This window comes from Anarrhichthys ocellatus, unplaced genomic scaffold, assembly GCF_004355925.1.
Source record: "Anarrhichthys ocellatus isolate YVR2014 unplaced genomic scaffold, GSC_Weel_1.0 scaffold4, whole genome shotgun sequence".
NCBI lineage: Eukaryota > Metazoa > Chordata > Actinopteri > Perciformes > Anarhichadidae > Anarrhichthys > Anarrhichthys ocellatus.
In genome coordinates, this window is record NW_022280034.1 from 9,579,592 (window position 1) to 9,599,613 (window position 20,022).

Consider the following 20,022-nt stretch of genomic DNA (forward strand, 5'->3'; position numbering starts at 1 on the left):
TTTACTGTTGTTTACATGTGAACATAAAAAACTGTAGTGCAAAGACTCAAAAAGGAAGTAAAGCAACATGAACGGGTAAATACTTTATTCCATGGTACCATTAACTTCACTCGGTGGTATCAGGCCAAGGAAAAAATATTACAAGTTGTGTAAAACATTGTGGGAATCTTCACCTAAAAAAAGGTTTTAAAAATAAAACGTAAGGGAATGGAGGCAGAACATTTTCTCAGAATGGCTGCAGCAACAACCCAAAACGGAAGTTTTCTCTTTCACTTTCAACCAATATTCGGTGAAAGTGCTGTTGTTTAGTTTCATCGGTGGTGCCTATGAAGTCATGGCCTTTTCCATGATGAAAGGATAAAGGTGGAAAGGGAAATATTGAGTGGCGATGCTTAATAAGCGTGGTTGGCCACAAACAGTGAATCTGCACCAGCAGCGCTAACTCCAGAGGAAGCATATTTGCCCTGGCAGGCCTGGTTGTTAGCCTGTGAGAGACAAAAAAGACAGTTTTACTGAATGCACAATACAATATTGAAGTCTGATGTTTGCAATCTGTACAGTTCTCAGAACTAAATTCTACTGCTATATATACAGACATACTTATATATATTTTTTAACATTTTTATCTCTCTTCACACATACCAGGGCTCTCTTGATGAACTCTTCCTGGCATGCTTTTCCATTCTCCTTCTTGCCGCACCAAGCTTTGAGGGCAGAGGCCTGCAGGGCACGGCCATATGAGAAGGTCAGAGCCCAGGGCCTGTGCAGAGGGCACTGGTTCATGGCATTCAGATTGATGGAAGCCTCCTCCTCACTCTGGCCACCAGACAGGAAGGTAACGCCTGTACAGGAGGCGCATGAGAGTTTAGCAATGCACATGTCCAGGCATTTCAGTGAACGTCATGCAGACTGTATTGTGTCTGCAAATTTTGCAAATGTGTGCATGTCAACAACAGAGTATTGTGTGCGTCCAGCTCACCAGGGACTGCAGGGGGCACAGTGCGGCGCAGGGCAGTAACAGTTGACATGGCAATCTCCTGGTTGCTGTACTTGTGAGAGCAGGAGTGTCCGGGGGTGACCATGTTAGGCTTGAGCAGGGTGCCTTCCAGGTAGACGTGGTGGTCGGACAGGGCCTTGTAGACGGCAGCCAGGACCTTCTCAGTAACGTACTGGCAGCGCTTCAGGTCATGGTCACCATCAGGGAGAATCTCAGGCTCAATGATGGGGACGATGCCGTGCTGAGAAGGGCAGAGACAAAAGGAGTCAAAATGACTGTGTTAGCATTGGCGGGGGGCTGTCAAAGGCTAGTGTATAACAAGGAGGCAAGAAATAAGAACCGCAGTGGGGTCATAGTGTATAGTATTTAATAGTTTCTTATTGTTTCAGTGGTTTCTAAACTGGGTTTAAATTTGAGGAGGTTGTATTTGTTTCGTCATTTTCCAAAGTTACAACACAGGCTTTCTGAATCTCATCTTTATAAGTCTACTTCAGTCTTCTATCAGGGTCAGAGGTTAAAACGGCTTTCTTTCATCTCTCCATTTACAGAAGAAATAGAAATCTCTAATATGATAAATTTATTGATAAGAGAGGCCTAATTGGAAACCATGGTGAGTTGGCATTATCTGCAATATACGCACTTAACAGTGCAGAAGATTTACATTTGGTTGCTTGTTCAGAGGTTTTGAACGGTATAGATAACTTATCATATGTGTTCCACTGACAATAAATGCATGTCATGCAAAACAAAAAACGCTACATTTTTTCATGATACAATAAGTGAAGGTGTTGATATAGCTTTTGAGGCCATTGCCAATTCCTTACTATAATTTAGTTGGTATTTGAGCTGACACACACTGGTTTTTTTCTACTGATAATTTATATACAGTACTTTTATCTGTCCTTGCCATGAAGGAAAACATTTAATTATGGCTTTTGTTTCTTACCATCTGGCAGATGCTGGCGTAACGGGCCAGGACATTGGCGTTCTCGATGATGGCCAGTCTTGAAGGAGTGGTGGGGGTGATCTTCAGCACACTGCGCCACTTGGCGAAGTCAGCACCATCCTTCTTGTACTGGGCGCAGCGCTCATACAGTCCATCGAGACCTGTGAAAGAGGGAGAGAGGACACCCCGGGTAAGTAAGACAAAGGTATTAAAAGATGTTGACCGTCTCGATCTGTTCTTCGCTCACCCTGGGTGGTTGTCTCGCCGTTGGTTCCGGCCAGGGGGACAACACCTTTGTCAACCTTGATGCCCACCACCATGTTTCTTTCTTTGAGGTACTGGGTGAAGAGCTTTCCACCGTCAGTCTTCTGGTACATGGTCTCGTGGAAGAGGATGACGCCACCTATGCAAGGGTTGATGCGGTCATCAGCGGTGAAGAGGAGCTGGCGGTACAACCTCCTGTTCTCCTCAGTGTTCTCAGCATTGATGCTCTGGAAGCGTTTGGCAACGCTGCCTAGAGGTTCAGGAGACACAAGATAAATGAAAACTGGATCCATCTGTGCTGTTTGTTGAGTATTCGTTTGAGCTTTTACAGACTTGCAAAACAAGTGTTAGTTCTGACAAATGTACAGTTGAGCCTGTCATAGTTTTCATGACTATTTCACACAGGTTTTGAGTAACTTCCTTATCACATATACACACGCCAGCTCTGTAGTATTTTTGCAACCAGAAGTGACAGCAGAGGGAAGTGCTAAGTACAGCCGAACAAGAGATTTTTAGGTGGCCAAAATGTTACAATTAACTTTCATGAACTGAAAACAATCCATGAAAAGGTTTAAGTTGTAAGACTAAAACAGGGACAACTGGCATACTGGATACCGCCGTTGTAGTGACCTGTCAATCACAAAGTAGCCACGCCCTAAAGCATACCCTGCTTTATCGCCTATTTTACTCTTAATTTACTAAAATAACATCAAGCTGTATCGATGAAGACTACAAACTAGTGTTTGCAATGTTTACTGAGGTAATACATCAAGTAAGAAGTAGGGTCATTTTCTCATAGACTTCTATACAATCAGGCTTCTTTATGCAACCAGAGGAGTCGCCCCCTGCTGGTCAGTAGAACAAATGCAAGTTTAAGTCACTTTTATATTGGTTTCACTTTTCACAACCAGATGTTGGCAGTCAGTTTAATGAGGTAATCTACTACACTTGCTTTTTCAGATGAATGTTGATCATCCTAAATGATGAATGATATTTTAAAACTATAATGGGACCATTTTCTTGAAATTCTTTACCGGTGGACTCGTCTGCGGCGAGGATTCCCTTGCCGGGAGCGACGATCCTTTGAGCAATATCGCTGAGCTCCTTCTTCTGCTCAGGAGTGAGGAAGGGATATGCGTGAGGCATCCTGACTGTAGGAGGAAGACAAAGGTAGAGAAATAAGGAAATATTCAATTGGCTAATAGGCAAGACACAGGACTTAATTTTCGCAGAGGTGCATCGGGAGAAAGTTCAACAAAAGTCAAGGTGCAGAGTTTAACACTCTGGGCTGTGGTTCTTCTTGTGAATGCATGAGAAACTGCCTGATGAAAGAAGTTCACTGTGAGAAGGATATGGGGAAAGAAGAGACTGACTATGTGGTTTGATGTTTCCTGTCTGTTTTATATTTTCTAAAATAAAAAGGACCAGCTGTTGCCGCAACTGTGTGACTGCAGTTGTTGCAGCTATAACTGTTCCAGTGCAATAGAACACTTCATGTGCTGGGGTCACACACTATTCCCCACTCCCAATATGCAGTGGCAAAGGGGATCCAGTGTCAGAGAGCCCTCGCACCCTCCTCTGTATCTGACCACCCTTGAAAAATCATGACAAGCATGTGAGTAACCTATTCCATTTTCTAGCCTCTTATCCCTGACCTTTCCCTCTTCCTTCACTGCCCCCTCCCCTCCACTTTCCACCTCCCTGCTATTCTATCACACACCTCCTCAACACCCTTCCCCCTGTCTGGTCTGTGCATCCGCTATCATTTGGCTGGACTAAATATACACAGTGTACTACTGCAAGGCAATGAAAGCCCTTTGGCCAAGCAAGAAAAGGCATTAGATTAAAGAGAATTGTGCAGCTTCACACCCTTCTGTTCAGAAGTCACTCAATTAAGCAACACACAGCCTGGACAAATTTAGACAGTTTAAAAAAAGGAGTCAAACTGGTGAGTCACAAATGACCTCACAGAAACAATGCAGTGGAAACTTTTCATCAGATTAAGAGGGGCATAGCAACAACCAGTGATCCACTGATGAGATATGAGCTAAACCACATAGTAATGACAATTACTGCATTGTGTAACAATATGAAACATGAAGATATTTAATGCTGAGGGACAACAGTGAATGTATATTTGAAATAACTGAGATATTTCGGTCTGTTTTAGTATATCAGAGGTTAGTAAGAGCGAAAACGTCTGTGGGTAAAATATGGCTCTCAAATACTGAATCTCTTGCTTTCACGGGAACCAGAAATTACATATCTAGTATGTGCCAATTAGGCCGTGCCCTTTATGCATTATAGGAACAAAATATGAAACAGGAAGCACAAAAGGCCAATTAAAGTAATGCATTTATGTCATAGCTGTTGTGAAATGTTCTGTTCTTTTACCTTTGAGGTTGGGAGGAGAGCTGAGAGAAGAGAGAGGGAGGAGAAGATCCGGCTTTCGTCTGCGACACTCTTGCAGCCCGCTGGCCCTAGTATTTATCCTCCCATTGTGACCCCTCACATTTCAGCTGCCCGGCTATAAAAAGAACCGGCGCAACCAGAGATGGCTCGTGACCTTCAGAGAGACTGGGCCGGACTAACTAATGTTGGTGAGCAGCCAGTGAAAGGGCAAAGAGTGTTTCAGTGAATGGCAGAGAAAGTGATAGTCAGGGAGCGTTAGGGTGGGAAGTATAGGAGAAAGACAAGTAGATATTTTGTGTGAAGGCATAGTGTGAATAGGCAGGTAGATATTTGGAAAAAAAAGAAATGACATGAAGGAATTAGCCTCACTTTGATGTCTTCGCTCACCACATTCTTCTTAAACAGAATCATGCATCTTCCTACCACATCACTGCACTCTGTAAATTCTAGTTTAAAGCATTTACAGTGTAAGCAGCTGTACGAGTGTATGCTGCAATGAGTAAAATAGTAGATTTCATACACTTTTCAAGTGCAGTTAGTTGAAAATTTGCTGTCTCAACTAAGTATCTCGGCATCCAAAGGTCATGTCAAAGGGTATGTGGGGGAAGATAACTTATATGCATGCAGTATGTACTAAGAGTACACACAGACACACAAGCAGACTCACACAGAGGCTTGGAGAGCATGTGACAACATAGCTAACCTGCCCTTAGAAATCACATCCAGATATAGCAACAAGTGCATTGATCCTTGACCTTTTTGGTGACCTTTCATGATCTTCTTTGCCTGTCAGGAAAGGGTCAACTGACGAGCTTGGCGAAGGTTGCGCATGCACATAGTCAAGTTGCAACGCACTTTATATCTGTCTAATTTTCTCACTCAGATAATTCAAAAGAATGAACAAGTCACACGTTTGAAAAGATGTGAAGTTTCGCATCATTGTGATGGTCAGAGCATCGAACACCTTATCGCTTTTGAGCAGCTGCAGGGAAATAGGTTCACTTCCTGAACAGAGGCTGTGGGCTGAATGAGTTAACATGTATAGAGTGCAGAGCACAAAATAAGCACCATTGCTTGGTTTAGTGGTAAAGCTATTCATGGCGTAATTATACAAAGCCTATATCCAATCAGCTGAATTAATTCCTGGATTTGTGTCCTTAGACAGTGGAAAACGAATGGCACCATACTTCATCAACATCATAGTACATCGAGTTGATGCTTTAAAATTCACAGTAATCCTTTGAGAACAAGAAGATAGAAAGAGCAACAACAAGAAGATATTTGACCAACTCTGAGTGTTTGACTCCTATGAAACTGGCCCACAGGCTTACAGATTGGATGAGACAGGGCAGAGGAAGTCAAGCAAAAAGAAGAAGTGGACCTTCTTATTTTTAGATTTCCTTTTCATGAGGAAATGTTTATAGTTGGATGTAATCATTTACCTTAAGTTGATTATCAGATAATAATTGAGCGTCTTCTCTCTCCGACTGGTCTCAGGGTGACCACCAGCAGCACTGTTGGGGAAAAAAGGAACCACGTTGGAGATACACATTACAGCTGAATGGCCAATAGGCCTTGTTGCCCTGTGGAGATTGAAAGTGGTGAAAACATGTTAAAGTTCTGATGAAAACACTTTCATGTTCTGAATAAAACCAGCAAGGAATTTAGCACCACACCTAAAGAGAGCGGTGGTTAGAGCTAAGGTGTCATTAAGTTAGGTACATTACTCATTATTTAATTGTCAGCCTTGCATCCAAACTATCATCAGTATCCACTTCACTGGGTAGATTATTGTGTGGAAAAATGTGTGCTTGGGTGATTGAATCCAAATGATACAATGCCTATTCTTTGTGAAATAAAGTGGAACACAGAGTGTGCAAATATAAAACAGAAACTGTTGTAACCCCTCCTACACAAGAGTTCCTCTAACTGGCTGCCTCAGCTCGGAGCTGTCACCTTATGATGTCTGTATGTTGCTATCAACATCCCCCCACAGTTTCAGTGGTAAAGAAATAGTTGTAGGTCGCCACAAAGTACAATAGTTTCCAAATAAATGTGTGTGAGCTCTGTGAAGCTTTTAGCGTTCTCCATTGGACAATGGAGTGGACAATTACTACAACACTATTCTTGTCAGGTAAGACAAGTTTATAAATCCTCATTTTATCTCTTTATGAATACTTGAGCCAGCAGTGACAATATGATCCTGTCATTTCTTTTAATGACATTTTATTACTAAGTTATGTTCCTATAGCATGCTGAAGGCTTATTATCACAAATTATTATTTGTGTTATTTTAAACACCACCAGGGCTAAAAGACGAATAGCTGTAATAACAGTATGTAATCAATATGTGACCAGCTGAGTTTACTCTGACCCTATAAAGCTTTTTCTAATTTCTTTATTTAATATTAGGAAAGTTTATGTTTATGATCATTTAAACTTATGACGTCGTAGCAGCATCTATTATTGTAATGCTATCAAATAGTAGATGTTTGCAAGAATTACAGCAGTTTGTAACAAACAGATCACGCATGCAAGAGTCTAATTACAAGAACACGCTACGACACATCAAAAAACAAATACAAAACATTTTGTCAGGGTCATCCAAATATATTGTACAATACATTTGGTGAAGATTGGAGGAAGAGGAGTGCAAAAATGTTTTTGTAAAAAAAATCAAAAGTGGGCATGGCCTTTTCGAAAACAATTTTCTCGAGCCACAAAATCCAAGATAAATACAATTACGCTTCTCGGTTCAAGAGCCGTGAGTTAAAAAGTGCTTTATAAATAACCACTCAAACTAAACACTAGTTCCTTGGCCCATAACCACCTGAATGTAAGATCTTAAACGCAGATCAATATATCGATTCGTTACATCTGTGTAGCCGCCGTAGTGATATTTCTGCTACTGGTGGTTTAGCTTCAGCATATATTAAGTGATTTAGTTACAATACAGATTGCACCCTAACACAACAGAAATCTGGGACGTGAATGAAATAATAGAACATTTCTGTCTTTCTGAAGCCATGAAGGCGACAGTTCCCTAACTGAGGCGAAAAAGCAGAACCTGGGGGCATTACTCTCATGGTGACTGTACCAGTGTCTTTTTTTATGCATTTATTTTTCTGGAGAAACTACATCAGCAAAAATGATGTAATTTTGTCAGACTTTGATACGTGATACGAAGAACCTTTAATAACTATCAGAGGTGACAAAGCAGCAGTGTCAGTCTGAGCTTCAACAGATCTATTAGAGGAAGATTGTCAGCAGCACATCTATTCACATAATCTCTCGCAATCTTGAGGAACTTGTGAGGCAGTCAAAGTATTGTATCATTTTGACCATTTTTATAAAACCTTGTGTTAAGGCCAAAAAAAAAGAAAAAAAAGGAAGACTTCTTTGTGCAAGAAAAAACACCCGATGTCAGATAATCTATGTGAAGGCAAATATAGAAGGACAACTTCCTACATGTTGCCATGGAAAGTTGTATACTTCAGTCTAGTTTCTGCCATTAAAGAATTGAAGAGGTGTTACAGAGTATCAGAATACAAAAGTATACAGAAACATTACATTTTGTATATGTTTTTAAATGTAATAAATATTTAGGGCCTCTATGTTTAGAATTAGAAAATGTCTGACGTTGGCGCATTCTTGTGGTGTTATCTGTGGCAGACACCAATAAAAATGTACTAAAAGTAGGTCACATACAATTCCTTTGCCTGATTTTTTGTTGTTGCGCAAATGAAGCCTTCCTTTTTCGGCCATAACACAAGGTTTTCTAAAAACGGTCAAAATCCTACAAATACTTTGATTGCCTGACATTATCTTCTAGTTCCTCAGTGAGTGTGTCAATGTGGCTTTTAAATCTGGTTGTTTCTTCTTCCTTCCTCAGTGTTAAAAGCTGCACTTTGTTTTAACATCGATCCCGTCGCCTGGAAGAGCCTGACTCAATCTGCTGCAGGTTTTGGGTACCAGGTGGTGCAGAGGCGATCAGAGTAAGTCAAAGTGTTGTTTTGGAACACGGGCCTACACTAGCCAAATGTTAACGACTAGCATTTCTGTCATGTAAATGTCTCATACCAATCAATCATTTCCATATTGACAGAAATGTGATTCATGTATCTATATTGCTTTTTCACAAGTTTGTCCGGTTGTATTTTTCTCAGCTTGCTGGTCAGTGCTCCTCTTGCACAGTTTTCACAAGGAGGACAAATATACAAGTGTTCCACCGAATCCTGCAGTGTACTAGAGGTTCCCCGTAAGCAACTTCTCGTTTCCTAAAACTCACAAACTATACAACTAAACCTAAACGATTAAAGCATTCGGGGGTTGGTTATTGATTTTTAAGAGCAGGTTTCCAACAGATGGGGTCAAGACTTTATGTGGATCACTTTATATGTTTTCAGGATGAATCTAGCTTTCTTAAAAATTATATATTTGGTGTTTTGACTAAAGTGGCCAACAGATTAAGTAAAACAAGAATTAATGTATTACTCTACCTGTTCCCACCAGAGTTACTTTTGTTTCTGCATATTTTGAGACGCAGTAATAGAATAATGACTTGTTAGGGTTGAAATATTTAGTACTTAATGCTGTTGAAAATGGTAATAACAGTTACCAGAATGTGTATAGTCATCTGATAATTGGTCACAGGCCAGATAAGACTGTGCAGTTAGAGAGCAGTGAGTAGTTACCAAATAACATAGGGGAAGTATTTTAGTGGGAGCTGAGGTTTGTAGTCTCTGAAACTGAAACTGTTGCCGTGGTGCAATCACAAAGGGTTCAGAATGACTGTTTTAACATGACTGATGAATGTTTTCAATGCAGGGGTGGACTATGCAGTCAACATGTCTCTTGGTTTGACGATGGCAAGTGATTCCTCCACACGAAACACTTTGGTGAGCCGATAGACTGCAAATATCCACAATTCATTGTGGGAAAATGTCTTTCTTGCACTGAAATAATTTCCTTGCCTTGCATTTCATCAATGCACACAGCAACATATTATTTATTAATCAGAACTTAACCGTGTCTCTTTTTAGGCATGTGGTCCAACCATCCCAAAGGACTGCAAAAGTATCACCATGTACAGTGGTATATGCTTCCAGATAGACAGTGGTGATCAAGTTATAGGTCCTATACCTTCCTCTAATATAGGTAAATATGGAAAAATAAACACACACACAAAAACTATATACTTTACACAATCAACATAACGTGCATTGTGGCTCTTCAAGGCTTTTCTTGAGTATATGAGCACTGACACCATCAGATATTGAGATATTGATATTGAGTATATCAGCATGCTGTGAAAATATACCAGTAAATGGACATTGGCAATATAAATATCACTTGTATTGTCGGGTCACCACCTTTAACAACTTAGGAAGACATTTAAATAAACCTTCTGTCTGATGTAGTAAGATCTTTTTTCCTTTAGATGTTCTCTTATTCTCCGCAGAAAGGAACAACACTAGCAACAATGTGTTATCTATTTACTAAATTAACAGTGAATATAAATAAATCAAGGTGAATGAATTTGGAACAAATAGCTAAACAAATAATATATTATTTAGATACGTCTGCAACAGCAACCATAGCATAATTTGGAAGCGTAACAGTATAATGAACAGGAAAAAAACGGTTAAAAATAGAATATAAACTAGATAACTATATAAACTTTCCTTACCAAAACCGCACCAAAACAAACTTTGGCATCAAACTCTTTGCAGAAATCAAGGTAAAGTTAGTATTTTGTTACTTATCTGCTGTCCTAGGCTAAAGTGTCTTGCTGTTGAATGCTGCAGGTGGGTGTGGGCCGAGTTTAGCTTACCAGTAGCTGTGGATCAGCTGTGGAGGTAGTTGATGTTTCAGTCCACAGTCACAGGCTGAACAAACTTTTGTCTTCATTTGTGTGGGCTGCCAGTGTTTAGGTGACACATTCACAGGAGGGAAGTCTCTTTGCAGGCCGACAGAGTCTGTACAAAGTTTCACAAATGTACCATAAATGTACAAACACATCTGAAGGTGTCCTCCTCCGGAGGTTTTCAGTTATTTAAAACCAGACCTTTGACATGCATAGAAGAATGTTAAAAAAAGAAAATAAGGAATACCACAATCTATTATCCTGTCGGAACATTAGTTGTGAATAAACAATGGGTTTCAAACACAATACACATATCACAATAAAAGGGAATGTTTTGTAGTTATGTAGTATTCATTGTGTATTTATTGAAATGTCCAGAATGTGCATACTGTTTGCTGCATTTATGTGATGTGTCCTGTGGGAACAAATGCTTTTTAACCAACTTCTAAGTTACTTGAAATCTCTTTGACAGAGTGCCCATCAGCAGACATTGCATTTCTGTTGGATGGCTCTGGCAGCGTAGCGGCAATGGATTTTCTAACAATGAAGACTTTTGTGAAAGATCTGGTCCGCTCACTCCTGCCACTAGACACACAGGTACAAGTGTGTTTTCACTGCCACTGTGCTTAGCACAAGCTGTGTGAACTTATTTCTGGATGAATAAAAGTGATGATTCCACAATTCTTGTTCCAAATTTAAGAGTTGACTGTTAAATTAACAGATGGTTGAAGTTAAATGTGTTAAATTCTTTGATCTGTTGAATTCTTTGATTGAACAGATTCTGTTTTTCCTGTTTTTGCAGTTTGCCATTGCCCAATTCGCCACCTCTCCCCAAGTCCATTTTTACTTCAATGAATTTTTCTCTGGAACTAAATCATGGGAAGCCAAAGTTAATGACATTAAACAACAGAGAAGTCAAACTTACACAGCGAAAGCCATCAAATATGTGGTGTAAGTATCATCATGACTTTCCATTTGCGAAGGAAGTGCTTAAGAATTCTTAATTTAAGTTAAATGCCACAAAGTATTGCATCTGTCAAAGTTGAGATAATGATAGTTTGAATTTTGAGAGACATAGAACCATTTAGTCCCATGATAAGTGAATTGCAAATTTCAGAGCCCCGATGTATTCGTTTTTTAGTTTATTAGTTAATATGATTAACCATACATATGGTTCACCACATGGTTAATATGTTAAACCATAGATACGACAAATAGATTGCAAAAGGGTGTATTGAAATGGCATCTTTCTTTCAACAGCACAAACATTTTCAAACCAACAAGAGGTTCCAGGTCAAATGTGAAGAAAATCTTGATCGTCATTACCGATGGACTATCTCACGACAAGGATGATTTGCCATCTGCAGCAGACTTAGCTGACAAGGCAAAGATCATTCGATTTGCCATTGGAGTAAGTCCCTTAGTTTAAATCAATAAATGTAAGCAGTTGATTAACTCTGTTGCACATCCTCAAACACTTGTTTTCAACATCCCTAGGTGGGGCAAGCATTTTTCAATGCTAAGGCAAAACATGAACTGGACACCATTGCATCTTCTCCCACAGAAAACGTATTTCGAGTGGACAGTTTTACCGCACTTGAAAAAATAAGGAAGAGTTTGCAGGCCAAACTCTTCTCTATTGAAGGTATAGTTGTATAGTTTAAAAATAAAAGATTGACACATTTGAACCTTTATACAATCTCAGTCTAAGCATGGACTTTTTTGTAAATCAGAGACAGATTTGTGCGTGCAGCATCGAGAGATTATTGTGCTCATTTATGTCGCCGTTACAGGATCACAAAGTGGAGACTCACTGAAATTGGAAATGGCTCAAGAAGGATTCAGTGCAGCTTATGGGCCTCAGGTAATCAAAAAAACACCACAAATGTCCTGGACAATGCAAACACACGTCTTTGTGCCACCCAGAGTTCAGATTGTTACTACGTTTAACCCTTTACTTTCATTGCTTCTTCTTTATCTTTCATTAAAAAGTTCAGGATTTAGTTGAAGTGTGTAAGAAATTGTGTTTGGAAAGCCTGTTCAATTAAATATCTGTTTAAATTGAAGGGCATTCAGATGGGTATTGTCGGTGCTAATGAGTGGAAGGGAGGCTACCTCCAATACTCATTGCCGACACACCGCAAGACGAGCCTCAAGATGAGCTCCTTTGAGCCTAATATAGATGCTGACAGTTATCTGGGTAAGAATGTAAACACAAAAGGTACACCATTTACATGCACTGCTCCACTCTAATCTTTTCTCTTTGCTTCGACTTTTTAAGTTATTATTTATTGTAATGTAGAAAGTATTTTATTTTGTGTTTTATGTCAGATGTGAAATGACAAAAAAAGAGTCAGAAATCATGATGTTTTTACAAATGTCTTGATGATGATGAATATGAAGACTCTTCTCAGCCTTAATACTTCAATATTATGGAACATGTTGTTGCCTAATCTCTTTGTCGAAATCAAATAAGTTTATTTGGAGATTCTGAAATATGTAATGTCCATAAATGTTTTCCGCAGAGGTAATGGTAATAACTAACAAAAAGCAAGGTGAGACAGTTTGCTCACAGTTGGTCAGACTTTTAACTGATGGGCTTTGATTCTAGGTTACTCCATTGCAGTCGCTACAACGAGGCAAGGCACTTTAACAATTGTTGGTGCTCCAAGATATCAACACCGAGGTGCTGTGATGGTAGTTCCCCAAAACTGGCTTTACAAAATGATTGATCCTTCTCCATGGCAGGTGGGAGCTCACAATAAAGAGGCATTAACAGTCCTGAAAGACAACGTGAAACATATGTTTTCATAAGATGTTGCTTTCTTTTATGTAATTGTTTTCATTGATAATTTGTTGCTTTCACAGTTTCAGAGTGGTGAATACTTTGGGGCCGTTGTTTGTGCGATGGACGTTGATCGTGACAGCTACACTGACCTAATCCTCATATCTGCCCCTATGTTCGTGGACACTGATAGAGAGGGAAGAGTTTACGTTTGCAGCCTAACTGATTTGGTAAATGACAGTTTTATCTGGTGCCTTAAAATGAATCTATTTGTTTTTCTAACGATCATGCATACATCGACTCTCGTCCGTCTATTTTCACCAGAATGTGGAGTGTCACTTAGATTCTCCGTCAGTACTGAGAGGGGCTGCATCTGACAATGGAAGGTTTGGGTCTTCTCTCGCTGTACTGCCTGATCTTAACATAGACGATCTCAATGAGTTGGCAGTTGGAGCGCCTTTGGAGAACAACGGTCAAGGCAGCATCTACATATTCCACGGCGAAGGAGGAGGAAGGATCAGTTCTGCTTACTCACAGGTGAGCGCGATCCAGCCTGCATGGCTCCATGTTTGCCACTGTATTCAAGATAAAAATCTTTACATTCTTCAACTTGATTCATTTAAATATTGCCATTTACATAGAGAATTGCTGGCTCTGAAGTCAGGTCAGGACTGAAGTTCTTCGGCATGTCGATCAGTCAGTCATCTTTTGACCACAGCAATGACGGTCTGCCTGACTTGGCGGTGGGTTCAAAGGGCGCAGTTGTCTTACTTAGGTAAGTCCATCCAAGATGCTTCTGTCTACATAGTACTCTCAAGTGCAATTCTATTGCTATCGAACTTTAGCTTCCAATGTGTGCAGACCAGTGCTTCAGTCCCTTTGTAGAAATTTAAGACAGAACTACTCACCAATAATGGATTGTATCGGGCAGCTAAGAACCGGTTTGGTTTTCTGCTGCAATAGTGATCACGAAGCCAATAGTTATCCACAATGTGTTTATCTGCTCTGTCCATTTCCAGATCAAAGCCTATAGTAATGGTAGAAGCTACAGTGTCATTCAGCCCAAAAGAAATCTCCACTCAAAACTCAGACTGCTCAAAAGCTTTGACGAACATAGCGGAAATCTGCTTTACCATGACCAGCCACTCTGCAGTAGACCAAGGTACCCGATGCTCCACTGTCATTTAAATACTTCAAAGAGTAACCTCTTAATGAAACACTAATCTGTTCCAGCTCAAGCAAGGATCAGCTACAATCTAACGCTGGACGCCACTCGCAAAGTTCCAAACAACCGGGCCTACTTTACTGCGCAACAACGAGAGACGAATGGAACAGTTACTCTTGACTTAAGTCGGCCTGTATGCGTCAAGGTGACGTACTCAGTCGAGGTGAGTTGCTACACATGCACAACGTTAAAATCTGGTAGATTCTGTACTTGTTGAACAATCTTTTTAACTGGAAAACCACAGCCTCTCTCGTATTGAAAAATGCGATGTTTGATGCCCATGTTGTGTTAAAGAATCCAACCCATGCAACCTCGACAAATGTATTTTACAATAGCACCCTACCCTCTTCTCTGCAGGCTTGTCCAGAAGATGCTCTAAATGCACTTAACAATGAACTCAGATTCACCTTTGAAGGTTTACCTAATGGCCAAAATCCAAGTCCGAGTCTTGCCCTGCAGGCGCAGACAACAGGTTTTCATCCTGTAAGTACTCTTTAAATATTTTTAAGGACTCTACCACATGGTTTTCATTGTCTGAGTATTGAATGACCAAAAAAGTCTTCACTTTTGCCAATACTTTAGGCAAATTCAAGTCAGTTTTCACATAATCGACCATTTCACCACATAGCTACCACATGGAGAGCTCTGCAGTGCATCATGCCTTCTTAACAATGTTCGATTGTAATTTAATTTATTTGTAAGATTACGCAGTCAGACTTTAACTGTTATGTCTACTCTTCCTGAACAAACATGGTTTTACTTCATACTCTCTTCCACAGTTAGGGTTCGAGATCAATTGCGGCACGGACAATAAATGTACCGATAACCTGAAAGTGGATTTCAACTTCACCAGGTGAGCTACAAAACTGAATCCCAACTTTGGTGTGAGGTCACATGGTCACTTTTCGGCAAGTGCAAGGAGTTTGCTCACTCTAACTCAACATGCTGTTTTTTTTCTATTCTTTCCGTTTCGCGGTGCAGCACAGAGTATAAAGCACAGATGTTTCAGCTCTGCCTCTTTAAGTGTAAAATATCATTCCTGTACTTTGGTTTATGATGAAATACCTGCAAAACAAATCCCGACAGCCTCAGCTGTCCTATGTGTTTTTTTTCTCTTCAAATTAGCACACGTTAGCATGCTAACACACTAAACTAAGAAGGTCAACATGCTGACATTAGCATTTAGCTCAAAAGCATCGCTGTGGCTCAACCTCACAGAGCAGCTAGTGTGGCAGTAGACCCGGGACGGTCCCACATGCATGAAAGTAAGCGAGGGAGTGAAAAAGCATTTGCTGCACCATGGCGTAGCAAATCCCCATTGTCACATTCGTGTGGAGTTCAACTTTGGTAAACTTTCAGGCGGATATCGCCTCAGCAGGCAATGGTCACTCCTGCATTTGCGCACGTGTGACCATGCCTAAAGCAACTGGCACTCGCATTGAATGGAACTTTTAGCGAATGCTAAAGTGTGACCATGACTTTAAGCTGTGGTTGAATAGTCTTTTTTGCTTACTGATTGAAAAGATCCGGAAGTCTCTAAGTGGCAACCTGATAAGAGCTGGTCGAATCGTCCAAGCAATGGTGCTCCCTTTCTCTCCTCTTTTAGCATAAGGTACACTGGATCATTCTCTTTAAAAGGAGAGGGGATTATGGTCACCAACAATTCCTTGCAGCAGCACCACAGCAGACCCACGTCAATGACATCCGCTGTTGCATAATTACATAGCCTGGTGTATATGCAGTGGGATTCTCTTAGCCCCATGGTTGTCTTTTCCCAAGTCCCTATGAATTCTCCTTCAGATCTTTCCTTGAGCTCACAACGTTCTCCATCCAGGTTTTGTCTTTTTACAATTCCACCGCAGCCCTTTGTTTTTGTCTAACTTCACTATTCTCTTTCCTCACAATCCGTCAGTTCCTTAGAGGTAAAAGTGGGCATTGATGAACTGTTGAATGTCACCGTCTCAGTGGAGAACAGGGAGGAAAACTCTTACAACAGCCGTGTCATTCTCACATACCCAGTCGGACTCTCATACAGGAAGTTTACAATTCACCAGGTAAGGCCTCAGGCTCAGGTCTGCTTTCGTTGATCTCTGGTCAGCTGTTCTCTCCGGTCACACAGCGCTTTTGTCAAATGTGTTTGTAATAAAGGGAAGAATTGAGTGCAACTCCTTGGACAGTGAAGATGGCGTAACAAGAGGAAAGACGGACTGCACTGTTAACAAGCCTATTTTGAAGAGCAACACTAAGGTTTGATCTTTGTACAAAATGATCTCTTCTCACTGCTGCAGAGATAGAAGAGGCAAGCTGATTTCTTTCCTTTATGTCATTTAGGCTTTCTTCATCATCTCCTATGGGATCGAAACTAGAAGTCAACTTGACAGGAAGCTTTTTGTCACTGCAAATGCTACCAGGTACTGCTCAGCTGCCTGCATAATAAGCACAACAATATGCAAGTGTGCAATAGTCCCATTCCCATTTGTACAAATAATTTCCCCCTTCCTTTAGTGGGAATGAGGACCACGCCAACTCAAGTGAACTCTACAAAAAGAAAGAGATTGATGTGAAGTACAGCATTTTTGCTACGATTGAAAGGTTTGTGTTGTTCCATGTGAAACGAAAGAAATTTAAAAAGAATAATACTACAACTATATTATATTACAATAATAATACTATTAAGCTGGCATCTTATCACTTAATATTCATCAAATGATTTTTATATCTGTTAAGTTCCCTCAGCTACAGCAATTTCTCTTTCGGCAAGAATAATCTGCAAAAACCAGTCCAACAATCAATTGTGGTAAAATATCTAATATCATTTTATCAGTAATTATTTTAATACTTAATTTACTTGATTCAGACTTCATGGTCATTACGTCTGTTTGATACTTACCACCCTTTTATATTTTCTTAGGTTACAAATGATATCAGAGCACTGCATTTCACTGTGGTGATCAGGGTGCCCGTGAGGCTCGGTGATAAAGACATCTGGGTAGATTCCAGCAGTTTGCAGGTATCGCGTGGGAACTCGTCTTTACTGAACCCTTAAAATATCAAATTATAGTTGTTTTACACAACTACAGTGTTATGGACGGACGTGATTACACCAAGCACCACATCTGGTTCTCTGTAAACTGACATGAATCTGCTCTATTTTAGATTCCAGACTGCCAAAGAGACAAGGAGGAAGAACCTAAAGTCACAGATTTTATTGCTAAGATACAGAAAAATAAGTTAGTGGTAAGTATGCCTCTACCATCTATGAGTTATTGCGAAGCCCATTTAAGGGCTCCCAAATACACTCATAGAACTGGAGTTCTATATAACTACTATTATTTTCATCCCACTGGAGTGTGTAGAACTGATTACTGCTCTCTCTCTGCTTTCTGCCTTCTTTTATCCTAACAGGACTGTTCTGTAGCCAGGTGCACGGTTTTCAAGTGCAGTAGGTTCATGGCAAGACTGGAGAGTAAAAAGTACAACATCGCTGCCAACCTGAGTTCTGGATGGATAGAGCAAGTAAAGGATGTGTATGCTTTTATTGAACAAACTAACTTACATTTAATTAATGGGCATTTTAAGTGCTGCATTTGAAAGTATTTTGATTACAACTGGTTTTGACTATGTTGCAGTAAAATATCCCCAGAAATAACGATATTCCAATGAAATGTAACGTCACTAAAGATCAAATCAAGAGGCTCATCCCACTTTTCATTTTTTTCCCTCAAAAAGATTGGACTTCAATCTGCCAAATTCCTCTTGACCAGCACAGCCAGTCTGGAGTACGACAGAAACCAGTACATCTTTTTTTCAACAGGGTCTCATAACAACCCTCCTGTTCGCAAGGTGATTACACATTGTTTGGACCTCTTTGTGTTTTAAAAGAGCTTGGAATTTAATCCACATTTTGTCATTTCACCTATCAGATTGAGGCAGAGGTAGAAGTGTATCCTGAACCAGACTTCACCAAAGAGATTGTTGGAGGATCCCTGGGAGGGTTGGCTTTCCTGGTTTTACTCACCGCTGGCCTGTATAAGGTGAGACACTGAACATACACTCAGTTTAGTATAAAGCTTTTTGGAGGCAATGAAGCCATTTTGACATTTCATAGTATAAACACAGGTGTAATTAATATCATGAATTAGTTTCATTTAGATGGGTCAAGGCCCTGGTAATGTGAATGCTGGCTCACTGGAATGACTGTGACACACTTAATAGAACAGGACCATCATTGATTTTTTCGTTTACCCTGCTATGACATGTCAAAACGGCTCAAATAATTGCAAAACTAAGTAGCTTTTTTCCAATATTTCATATGTTATTGTCTCATCGGGTTTGGTTCTTTACATTTATTTATTATGCATGTTTTAACTATTTTTGTTTTGTACTCTCAGGCTGGATTTTTCAAGAGTAAATACAAGGAAATGATTAATGCTGATGCGGCTGATGCGGCAGATCCGGGGGTGGATGGAGGCGCACCCACACCAGAATAACAAATATAAAATCTGCAGATGTTCCCCAGACGGCAGCCTTTTCCAACTCAAATATATTCATAGTATTAGCCTGCTTATTGCAGCTGACAACAAAACAGCAAAACTGTTTCAACATCTACAGTGGCGCCTATCAACTCTGATTACTTCATGTGTACCATTACTCAGAGCTCTTGCATTTTGTAATATTTTGCCATTTTTAGGAATCAATGTGATTTGAAGACAACTTTCGTTTGAAGAAACTAGAAAGCTTAGCTGTGTCTGAAATCACTCCCTCACTCTGTCATTCACTATTTCCTATAACAGAGGTTCCCAACCAGGGGGTCGGGACTGTGCCAAGGGGTCGCAAGATGATTTCCTGGTTAGGAAGTAATACCCAGTGAATGCTGTAAAGTTTTACCTCTTCCCTAAACAATTTTCAAATGAAAGTCTCAGCGGGGAGACACCCTGTAAAAAAGGATCGCAAGTAGAAATCGGTTCATCTTAAGGATGATAATAAAATGTCGTGAACCGCTGTCCTATATTATAGACTTTTCATAATTGACCTGATAGTAGGCAGTAAATTGAAATTTCAGGCACTGTGTATACATTTCATGAATAAATTGGGTTACTCAAATACAATGGTGGAGGTTAAACGTAGTGCATTTAAACATTTTTTAAATACTATATATACATAGAGTGATTTCGGACACAGCCCATGAGATGTAATGTTGCAGGAGGCTTTAAAAAATGACTGTACATTTTTCAAACCTAAATTTTTATCCTAATAGCCCATTGTAGGTCTACAATGAAACTTTTCTGCTTTTATATTTGCAAGCTATGCATGTTAATTTGTGTTATTTCTGATTTCACAAATCGTTTTGTAAAACTGCTGAAATTAAAACGGCAATATTGATATACAGTTGTGTGAAAAAGTGTTTGCCCCCTTCCTGATTTCTTATTTTTTTGCATGTTTGTCACACTTAAATGTTTCAGATCATCAAACAAATTTAAATATTAGACAAAGATAACACAAGTAAACACAAAATGCAGTTTTTAAA

The 20,022-nt window shown here is 39.9% G+C and overlaps 2 protein-coding genes across 2 annotated transcripts; one reads left to right on the forward strand and one right to left on the reverse strand.

The window, feature by feature from the left end:
• Window positions 1-68: 68 nt before the first annotated feature.
• aldoab (aldolase a, fructose-bisphosphate, b) lies at window positions 69-4,701 on the reverse strand. The gene is made up of 7 exons (XM_031843117.1): window positions 4,602-4,701; window positions 3,242-3,358; window positions 2,191-2,457; window positions 1,944-2,104; window positions 980-1,238; window positions 643-842; window positions 69-485 (listed from the first exon to the last, which is right to left on the reverse strand). Exons 2-7 carry the CDS (start codon window positions 3,351-3,353, stop codon window positions 393-395), a joined length of 1,092 nt encoding a protein of 363 aa, XP_031698977.1. The 5' UTR covers window positions 3,354-3,358; window positions 4,602-4,701; the 3' UTR covers window positions 69-392.
• Window positions 4,702-6,565: 1,864 nt separating this feature from the next.
• On the forward strand, window positions 6,566-19,883 carry LOC116381670 (integrin alpha-M-like). The gene is made up of 30 exons (XM_031843992.1): window positions 6,566-6,753; window positions 8,512-8,614; window positions 8,786-8,877; window positions 9,447-9,517; window positions 9,662-9,776; window positions 10,958-11,082; window positions 11,288-11,436; window positions 11,746-11,896; window positions 11,983-12,130; window positions 12,279-12,349; window positions 12,553-12,685; window positions 13,097-13,233; window positions 13,354-13,500; window positions 13,595-13,807; window positions 13,912-14,045; window positions 14,290-14,432; window positions 14,504-14,658; window positions 14,853-14,978; window positions 15,275-15,348; window positions 16,408-16,549; window positions 16,644-16,742; window positions 16,827-16,906; window positions 17,001-17,087; window positions 17,223-17,292; window positions 17,407-17,505; window positions 17,652-17,732; window positions 17,901-18,011; window positions 18,225-18,338; window positions 18,419-18,529; window positions 18,887-19,883. Exons 1-30 carry the CDS (start codon window positions 6,717-6,719, stop codon window positions 18,983-18,985), a joined length of 3,417 nt encoding a protein of 1,138 aa, XP_031699852.1. The 5' UTR covers window positions 6,566-6,716; the 3' UTR covers window positions 18,986-19,883.
• The last annotated feature ends 139 nt before the right edge of the window (window positions 19,884-20,022 follow it).